Raw genomic sequence first — 10,680 nt, 5'->3', positions numbered from 1 at the left:
AATTTTGTGTAACAGCACGCCACACTAGCCTTAAAATCACCCAGGAAGCACCAAGTTAACTTATGTTCACTGCACTTGTTATGAAAAATAAAATAAAAAATAAAAATTTATATTTAAATATTACATTAATATTTAAATAATTTATGAATTTAAATACATTTAAATAAATGTATTTAAACATTAAATAAATAACATGTATTCCCATAGTATTTGTTCATTGGCGTATTGATTGGTGTGAGCCGTTAGGGGGCGGGGAAACGGCCTTACAAGTCAAACCGTGGAGTTAAAAATACCCTGGGTAAAAACTCCCTAAATCCGCGTCTACTTCCGGTGGTGTCCGTCTACGTCGTGCCGTCTGCACTGTCTGGGAGCTGAGCACAACAGGAGGAAAAAGCGTTTCTCTTGCAGCAGTTTGTTCGTGCAAATACCTTCATTGCTTGCTACTAGCTGTAAGTCTCGCACTCTGGGATTGTCGGAGGTTTCTTTTCCTTTTTGTATTTAATTGAATTCAACTTGGTTTAGGAAGAGTGGTTATTCGGGGGTCCGGCTATATCCTGGGAAAAAACAATCAAGGGAGGCGTTCCGTGTTTATACAACTATTTGTGAGGGTTGGGTTGCTGCTAAATACCAGGTTTACACCAGTTTCATAACAAGTGCAGTGAACATAAGTTAACTTGGTGCCTCCTGGGTGATTTTAAGGCTAGTGTGGTGTGCTGTTACACAAAAGTTAAGCAGATAGTGACTTTTTTTTTTCCTGGGTCTTTCTGTAATATCATTTGCATGTCTGCTGACAAGAGCAGCAGTTAATGACCACAGTGAACACTATTTGAGACTAATATTAAAATTTGAGTCATTAACCGCCGCACTCAGTGCTGTATATATGTCATTTGTCCGTTAAAATAACGATGCACTTACTGGACTATGCTAGCTGTTTTAATAACAACTTGAGCTCTGATCTGTCCTTTATCTATTTAGAAAGTGTGTCAGAGGCCAAAGTTTAACCAGTTACATAAGGCCCTCCACCCCCGTTATTGTTATACCAAGTACTACAGACATACTTTGATAGTGTAATTTGATTTTCAAAATAACAGCTGCACCATATAGAGATAAAATTCATACAGTTACAGTCAGCTTGTTTTTTTCAGAGCTAAACCCGGTACATGCTGTTACTGTGATTATCTAATTATCAGCCACTTTATTAGATACATTCGGTATTACCTTTTTAAAGATTGGACATTTTTTGTAATCAGAGATGCTCTTGTGGATAGCTGTGATAATTATTTGAGTTAGTGTTGTTTTTAAGTTGCTGTTGTCAGCTCGAAGCAGATATTTCAACCATATCAACCAGATATTTTCTCTGGAGTCTTTTTTTTTTTTTCATTTTTGGAACGTCTTCTGTAAACACTAGAAATGGTTTTGTGGACATTTTTTAAATATGTCTAAATGCATTTCTGGCTAATTTACCGATATTCGTCTTAATGAGTGTTTTGACTGGTGTATCTATTAAAGGGGCCGAGTGTTGATCATAGTTGACCATCCTATTGAATTTGATTGTTTTTGTGGAGTTTTTGTTTTTTCTTTTTGTCCATGTTAAAATGCAGTCAGTTTAAAAGTTTCTGCCACTGAACTGCAACAAACCTTCACTGTTGTCTAAGAACTTAAAATTAGTAAATGTAAATGAGACTAAACACAATAGATTACAGTGAGTTTCACGGAGGAGTTAAGTGTGAGGAAACTCTCATTTTAAAAAGTTGGATTTATTCATTTATTTATTTTTTAGCAAAACACATCAGAGGTACCCATTTAGACATGGGGTGAACATACTCAATAAGAGGTGGATTAGTGATGCTGGATTATGGTGGTGTTATCTATAAATACAACTCCACCCCTAAATCCCTGCAATCAGTTTCTCTCCACCTCGATGCTCAGCTCTTTGAATTCAGTTTAAACATTCAACCTCCAGGTTTTTTAACACAAAACAGGTGGAATAGCTTTTTTTTAATAATGTGTATAACAGAAGTGATTTTGTGAATGTCTTTCTGTCCACAGACCAGGATGAATGTGGGTGTGGCTCACAGCGAGGTGAACCCAAACACCCGAGTGATGAATAGTCGAGGGATTTGGCTGACCTACGCACTTGGTGTTGGTGTGCTTCACATCGTGCTCCTGAGCATACCCTTCTTCAGCGTGCCCGTGGTGTGGACTCTAACAAATGTCATTCACAACTTAGTAAGTTCAGTTTTCTCTCATGCTGTGTCAGTGCTGCTATCTGAGCTTCAGAAACAAACCAGGCTGTTCAGGGGTTTTTCTACATAGAGAAAGGCTGTTTAGATGGTGCCAAAAGGAGCAACAAAAAATATGATTGAGGGGGGGGGGAAAGAATGCAATTCAATGCTTTGAATTGCATTGCATAAACTGAAATATGACATCTCTGACTTCCAGCTGCTGTATTTCACACAGGCGCTGGACAAGCCAGCTAAACTGCAGTGGTTTGGTCATGATTTTCAGTCTGTTCACGCTCCAAATGTCTTGCAGGAAATGCTCTGAGTTACAGCCCAAACTGACCTGGTGGGTTGAGCAGTAGTTTATTTCAGGTTTGCCAACACTCACTCACATGTGACACGCTTTCGTTAACCTGTTTCAGCAGCAGCTCTGATTCCAAATCTTGCACTTGCTGTGTCCAAAGACATGAGGATCTCGTGGATTAACTTTTATTTCCATTAGCAACGTCCCCAAAGCAACAGGAAAATCAGCATGTGCTCAAAGTAGAATTCATCCACTGCTAAAGTTTCTCTTATATCTTATAAATATTAATGAAAACCATCTCTCGCAGTTTCCCTGAAAAGTCCACTTCACTGGATATTAAAGTCTCTAAAATTTATTTGCATTTGTTTATTTTTAACAAGTACTCAGGAAAAATACTGACAGTGATGCGTTTTCTTTGTTTTGTTTTTTTTCTTTTAAGATGGAACAGAGCCCTACATCTTTGATAATATCAGATTTCTATAATCTGGTTAGTAATGGTCACATGTCACAGAAAAATGGTCAAATAATGCAGCTGTGGTCATCTACTGAAGGCCTTCTCTGAGCAGGACGATGTACTGATATTTTACTATACAGTATGTCTATTTATCTTGCTATGTTTTTTAAGATTCTAGTGGTGTCAAAATATATCACGTTGTCTTTTTGATTATTTTTACATAAGTGGGATGGTGAGGTCAGATGCTGATTTTGTTTATTTGTCTCCAAGTTTACTAAGGATCTGTATTGGTCCTGAAAAAGCCACATTGGTCAAAAGACTGAAAAAGTATTCGCCTCCAAGATTTCATTTGAATACATTTTCTTTTATTAGAGGGTTAATAAACAACAAAGTTAACATTTTTAAATTTAACAGATCAAAGTGAGGTCTTCAAAATCCTTGTTTTGTTCTAACCAACAGTCCATAGTTAAAATAAATAAATAATTAAAAAATAATTTTCTGTGTTTGGCAAGAAAAGCATTAAATTCTATGTAAAAGTGTAAAGTGTGCGTGTTAGTCCCATAGGGAAATAGTTCCTCTGCATTTAACCCATTCACCCAGTGAAGCAGTGGGCAGCCACCAGTGCAGCGCCCGGGGAGCAGTGTGTAGGGACGGTACCTTGCTCAGGGGTACCTCAGGGTAGCCGTTCAGTGGAGTCGAACCCCCGACCTTCCGATCATGGGCCACCACTCTACCTACTGAGCTATCCCCTATATTATTTCAAGAAAGTTTTGTGTTGATTCTGATTTCTAACGCTTATCAGTTTGATTCAGGAACCCTGTTTTGTCTTAAGGCGGTTTTCCTTGTGACAGCCTGATGACTGACCTATTATGATAATTTCCCCATGCCTCAAAGTCTGACAAGAGTGACCTTTCATTGCTCCATGGCTGGCCTCAAATGAAGAGAGTTGATGTGGGTGACGTCATCGAACAGTTTGAGCTCAAGGATTTTGAGCTCAAGGATTGTGTATCACAGCCAATAAGGAAGGCTATTAACAGTAGCGGCTGAGGTCAACTATAGCCTATTGTTTTCCACCACAATACACCATCAGTGTAGTGATTATTTCTTGGCCGTATGTCAGCGCTTCAGTTTCATTACATTTCCCTCTGTATTGCAGCTTTTTCCATCTAAAGCTCCAGTGTTTTGGACACAGACATGTAATTAGAACCTCCCAAGATGGCTAACTTATGAGGGGAATCCCAAAAGTAAGATATTTAATTTTTGGGAAATACAAACAACCATTTATTTTCCATAATAATCGCATAATTTTAAAGCTTGAAGACTTATTTTTCTACATAATCACCATTTTGGTCGATGCATTGTTGTAGACGCTGTGGCAGTTTTACAATGCCCATGTCATACCCGCTCACGGCCGCTGCAGAATTGCCTACTGGACAAATGTTCTTTCAACTTTGGGAACAGGTGGTAGTCACTGGGTCTGAAGTCCGGACTGTAGGGTGGGTGGGTGATGAAGTTCCAACAAAAGTTTGCCAGGAGATCGACATGGGCATTGTAAAACTGCATCGACCGAAATGGTGATTATGTAGGAAAAATAAATAAGTCTCCAAGCTTTAAAATGATGTAAATATTATGGAAAATAAATGGGTTGTATTTGTAAAACAATAGGAGACCTTACTTTTGAGATTGCCCTCGTAGTTAGTTGACAATAAGAGGACATCACATTTCTTTTTGGCCAGTCTGTCAGTACACTATTGACCGCAGTTTCCACTCCACAGGGAATGTATGTCTTCATGCATGCAGTCAAAGGCACCCCTTTTGAGACCCCTGACCAAGGAAAAGCCAGACTTCTTACTCACTGGGAGCAGCTCGACTATGGCGTGCAGTTCACCTCATCTAGAAAGTTCTTCACCATCTCCCCAATTATTCTGTACGTATTATATACCAATGATTCTGTCTGAACCTGTTGTCTTTAGACATGTACCTCTAACCCTGATAGTTCTGTAGACATTACCATGTGTGAGAGAATGCCAAGTGGAAACTTCTAGGAAAGTGACATGGAACTACCAAAAACTTTGAATCCATGAATGCCCGTTTGAGCCTGGCTCCAACAGTGACACAGACTCCCATGTTAAAATGCTCTACAGCAGAAATAAGATGTTTACAGCGTGCCACAAAAAACCTTTTAGTTTTTATGGTTGTACAATAGTAAACCATTAGCCATTGGTGGTAGACTCCACATCCTAGTAACTGCACAGAAAACTGTATTAATTAACAGATAATTAACACACAATTCTCTGGAAGGCACAAACTCTGTGGAGAGGTACAGCTCAGTGACTTCAGTTGGCTGAGGTGAAGCCTGGCTGCACATCTCAGCTTCCGCATGTGAGTCAGAGAGACTGTCCCTGAAAATAAAAACATCTAAGCATTTCTGGGCCTGAGCAGAGGATATGTGTGTCTTTTATTTTTATCCTATAAATGGTTTCAGGACTTTATTACCTGAACCATTTTACGTGATTAGGGGAGTTCCACAGGGTTCAGTATTGGGTCCAGTCTCATTCACATTGACCAACTATGATGTCCGTTTTTATGCTGGTGACATAGTTCTGTACTGTATAGTTGTTATGATAGTGTGAAAGACGGGAAACTATTCATAGAGCCCAGTGGCAGACTGGAAAAAATGTTTTACTTTTTGTGTCTGTGGAAAGTGACTTACTTTAGGAGGCGTTGTATTTATTTATCTATTTTTATTTGATTGAAACCAAAATGCTGCAATGTATTTCTAACACACTGTCTTTTTTTTCCCACCTTTACAGATACTTCCTGGCAAGTTTCTATACAAAATACAACACAACACACTTTGTCATCAACACTGCCTCGCTTCTGAGTGTCCTGATCCCCAAACTGCCACAGCTGCATGGAGTCAGAATTCTTGGCATCAACAAGTATTAATAATTGTAAATGCTGCGCCTCTCAGCAACTGAAGCTAATTCCTGTGTAGTCTGTACCGCCGATGTGTGTACCAAGTCATACAGTTTGTGTAACGGCCGCTGTTGTCGTATAGTAACACCAGAGGGGTGCACTACGAAACGAGGTACGTTGAGCCTAAAGAGTTTTCAGCGTCATGAAGGTAGCTCTGTTTTTTGTTTTGTTTTGGGTTTTTTTTTAAACCAGATGACTCAGCTCTGGGCGGAGGCTACATTCAATGTTTTTGTGTAACATTATCTGTTAATGAGCAGTACAGATTTTCAGCTGAGGTTATATATGCAAAACCTGTTGAGCCGTGTGTTTGTAATGCCCCCAAAGAAGCTGTGCAGTTTTAGTTGAACAAACTGTTACAGCAACAGGGATTTAAATGCATTAGGCTGGCAATGCAGAAAACGTGCTTTTATGTTTGTTCATAATTTCCTGCTGATGTAAAGCAGAGTAGAACACTGATTTGTCTAATATTCAGTCAGTAAACTTACTTCCACTTTGAAATGGCCAAAAACTCAAGTGATTTTCATCCTTTGTTATGGGACAGGGTCAGGCCTGAATGCACTTCCTGAGTTGTGTTAGGAATAAACTGCAGCAAAGAGAAAACACTGAGCAGTGTGTGATCGCAAAGCTCCACAGCTCTGCCCATGTTAATCAAAATTCTTAATATCTTTAACGTTTGCTGATCTCTCCTTCAAAATTGTTTCCTTGGACACCACTATGGCTAGTTTTAGATCACGAAATCCTAGAACTTGTTCCATGCATTTCCACCCCATAAATAAATCCTACTGGCACAAACTTATAACGACAACGACGTAACCCGAATTGGAAGGCAGTACCTGCAGTTGACCAGTGGTTCACCAATGATTCAGAGATTCTGCCCATCGTTATTTTTATTCCCATATAAAATATCCGATCCACTGCAAGAAATACTGTGGAAAAATGACTTCACAAACCTGCTGAAATGAAAGACGGGTTTTAAGGTAGAACTCTCATGGCGGTGGTAGAAAGGAAGGAAAAGATCACGCAAAGTTGTTTGGAAAAGTTGACAATGAGTGAAGGGGGCAACTAGAACAGGGTTCCTGCAGACTGATTTTGAAGGGTGTCTGAATCTGAAAAGGCATCCCTAGTTTTTATTAGTCTCAAATTTCCTCAGATTTAGAGAGGTAATTTAACGTCTTGAAATGTGGTTGGTCAGAGCAGTTGCATTGCTCGCTTTACTCAGAAATGAAGAAATGTAAATTTGCTGAATATTGGCTCTTCATCCAAGCATTTGTGAGTCACAATATGTTTTGTTCAGGAAGTGCCACAATGGGAATGAAGGTGCGGGGGAAAACCCCTACAAGTTTTGGTTCAGTTGCAAGCAGTTCTGACTAGTTGCCTTACATTGTTTACCTGCATAGCCTAGCTTTTTGCTCAACTACAACTACACAAGACAAACAACATGGATCTAAAGCAGTGAAATCTATATGTAACATTTCTTACCCTGTGGAGGCTTCATCTTTTTTGCACATGCATTAGGTTTTGTATAGCACTTTTTACCTCCTGAAGTCAGACATCCTAAAGCGTGTGTGGCAGAAAGCAAATTAGCCGAAGCTGTACAGAAGAGATGACCATTGCTTCCATGTCTGAAACATGAAGCCAGTGCATTAGTGCCTTATATCTGCAGGCTTTTAATGGTTGGGTATTCTGACTGCATAAAGAAGCCAGATTTTGTGGAAATTTTTGGAATAATTACCCTCCCCTCCCCCTATATCATCCACTTACTACACTTTCTATTTTTAAATATTTAAAACATGCAGTTTTTTGTTGTTTTTTTGTTTGTTTGTTTGTTTTTTAAATTAAGCTCCCCATCAGGGTCAGAGGCTATAGTTATGTGAATGACAAGCCAGTGCTACAGGAGTTGGTCAGATCCAGCCCATCCTCGTGGTGTCATAAAGCTAAGATGGCAACAGCACATACTTGCACAGACGCAAACTGAAATGAAAGTGGAAAAAGCTGCAATTCAGGCGAACTGGGAGTGATTCAGGACATGATACAGAAACGGTGTGAGGAGTCGAGACTTCCATGGAGCGATCAAAAATCAGCGTGCATGAGGAGGCAATGTCAAAGGGAATGGTTTCATTTTTTTTTTCATGGGCAGAGATTCAGAACTTTTGTATTGAGTCCCATCTTTGTAAGAAACTTTCTTTCTGGCCTGATGTTTGGCTGTAGTAATTATCGTAAAGTCTTCACTGCTCAGTGTGATCTGCTCCTTTTTTCTTCAACACAGAGTCGGGATAAACACATCTCACCTTCATGACACCTGTTATCTCTGAAAGGAGGCCTGGCTGTGTTCAGTTTGCTTTGTGGTGCATCCCTCTGGTTTAAAGATGATATGTCTGTACATGACAGGATGCCATACGCATTACTAACTTATGTGAATATTTAATGATGTATTTTCGGCCTGCGTCGACCTGGGCGGGCCCAGGCAACAGTGAGGCTTTAGGTTGAGTTTACTTTTCTTCCTTTATTTGCTCTCATATCACACACAGTGATGCAAATTGTGTTTCTAGTCACAAAGATGTTGCAAATGTATTTTTCAAATATGTCTTACTTTGTGAGGGTAGGAGCCCATGGCTCGCTGTTTACCGGTACAGTCTGGTTTTGTAACGGGTGTCAGACATTTTCGTGCTGAGGAAGAACAGAATCAAGCTCTTCAGGTGCATGATTTCCTTTGTGAATCATTTGTAACCAATCAGAACAGCAAGCGTTTCTCATTGTACTCTTTGAGTATGTGTGAGTGAATATTATGTCCTTTATGTAGAAATGAGACAGATTATTGTTGTCAGATTAAGTGTTTACTGAGGGAGCTCCACAGTGTCTTTGTGATGAACTTACACTCATGTAGCCACTCTCTTCATACTTTGAGGGATTATTTGATTTGTTTTTGTTTGTTTTTTTTGGCTATAATTGAGGCAGCGAGTCCTACTTTGTTTGGCCATAGCTTGTAGTACTTGATATTTCTGGTTCTTAATCTTATTAAAATGTTTGCCCTCCATCTACTCCGTCTCACGTCTTAATTGCTTCGAGTTTCTGAAGTTGACGACTACAATGAGGCTCTCAGGTACTTTGCCACAAAAGTATAAGCTGAGAAATTAGGAATTCTTTCAGGACCTATCAGAATTTCACAGATGTTACTCTTCAGTGCCTGAAGAGTAATAATCAGCTGTATTGGATACCTTTGTTTAGGAGTGCTATCGTCACAGAGCTATCAGGTTTCATCTACATAAAGGCATATTAAATAGGAGCTATTCTGTTTACTTCTACCTGCATGTCTTCATCCTTAGATTTTATTATTCAGTTCAAAATAATCCATATTTATCTCATCCTGGGTTTATCCTCAGTTTATCCCCTGTCCGAAGCAAGAAATTTTAGCCCCTTCTTTTTTAGGTCAACTTTTCCCTCACAACCAGAAGATTTCAACAGCCTGAGATGACCCATATTAGTGATACACCCTCTCTATAACTTCACATAGATCAATGAGTAGATGAAAACTGTGAAACAGAATTTGGAGCATTCTGAAGCCTGAGCTGGCCCTGTGGCCTTCAAAATAAATACACCACCTAGAACAAGTTACTTAGTTTAGTGTCTGCTTCATAAAGTTAAGCCAACATTCAGCTTGACTGTATCAGGCGTTTTTTAAAGTAACTCCTCATAGTTTAGTTTTAGTCAAATATAATCACCTAAGCTTAAAAACTAAAACACGTGGGGACAAAAACAGTTTGGTTAACTAAAATAAAAACTAGATTTTAGAAAAATTTAAAGTAACAGATGATTTCGTGAACTTGGAGAGCTAAAATAAAATTTGCAAATATGCTCAGTTTTACCATTTTTAGTTTTGAACATTTTATTGCATCTTGCCTGATGAGTCAGTGATGTCTACAAGACTGAGAGTCGACTGCTTTCAAAAAGTTTTCTTTTTATTGTAGTGTCTGTTTATCCTAAATCTTGCCTCTGCGTGGGCTCTTACATAAATAAAGCAGCTTATCTACTAACTGGAAGGTCACTGGTTTGATACCCAGCTACTCCAGAGTATCCTTGGGCAAGATACCTGAGTTGCTCCATCCTTGTGTGAATGTTGGGTTAAAAACACTTGTAGGACTGAGTGAACAAAATTGGTAGTAAGAAAGTGCTCAGAGTAGAAAAGCAATAGAAGTACCTGTCTATTTCAGCTACAGTGAAGGTGTCTTTTTCTGAATCTAAATCATCGGTGTAATTTGAGTCTAAATTCTAAATTAAAAACTAATCAAATAAATATCAAAGAAATACTGCTTGGGATTTTCTCCAGAACTTTCCTCTAACTGAAGTTGGAATGAATGAATGTGTTTGCAGTAAATAAAATTGACCACTAGATGGAGACAAGCACATCTGAGCACTCACTGGTTTTGCAACTTTAGATTAAATGTAATAATAGCAGTAACAGCAGTTCAGTGTTTTAACCCGGATCTGGTTTATGGGTGACGATGTATAAATATGTTACATAACACATGAGGATTGTTTCTGGCATAGTAGAGAAACAGTTTCTGCAATCAGATAAGACCAAAGCAGAAAATGCCCTTTTCACTAATGTATACTTCAGTCCCCTACTGAAGTATTTTTTACTATTCTGAGCTAATGGGTAAAAAAAACAAAACTAACGGTAGTGCTGTGCGATACTTCAAATTTTTGTATCAATGCAATATGAA

At 38.9% G+C, this 10,680-nt stretch overlaps 1 protein-coding gene across 1 annotated transcript; it reads left to right on the top strand.

Annotated features, from left to right (window-relative positions):
* Positions 1-311: 311 nt before the first annotated feature.
* On the top strand, positions 312-8,993 carry ormdl1 (ORMDL sphingolipid biosynthesis regulator 1). Its single transcript, XM_005939856.3, has 4 exons — positions 312-449; positions 2,050-2,229; positions 4,756-4,907; positions 5,794-8,993. Exons 2-4 carry the CDS (start codon positions 2,056-2,058, stop codon positions 5,927-5,929), a joined length of 462 nt encoding a protein of 153 aa, XP_005939918.1. The 5' UTR covers positions 312-449; positions 2,050-2,055; the 3' UTR covers positions 5,930-8,993.
* Positions 8,994-10,680: the final 1,687 nt, after the last annotated feature.

The sequence above is a fragment of the Haplochromis burtoni genome, unplaced genomic scaffold, assembly GCF_018398535.1.
Source record: "Haplochromis burtoni strain Fernald_Lab_line unplaced genomic scaffold, NCSU_Asbu1 Contig_20, whole genome shotgun sequence".
Taxonomy (NCBI): Eukaryota; Metazoa; Chordata; class Actinopteri; order Cichliformes; family Cichlidae; genus Haplochromis; species Haplochromis burtoni.
The sequence above is the reverse complement of the archived record's forward strand: the minus strand, read 5'-3'. Positions and strand labels throughout refer to the sequence as shown.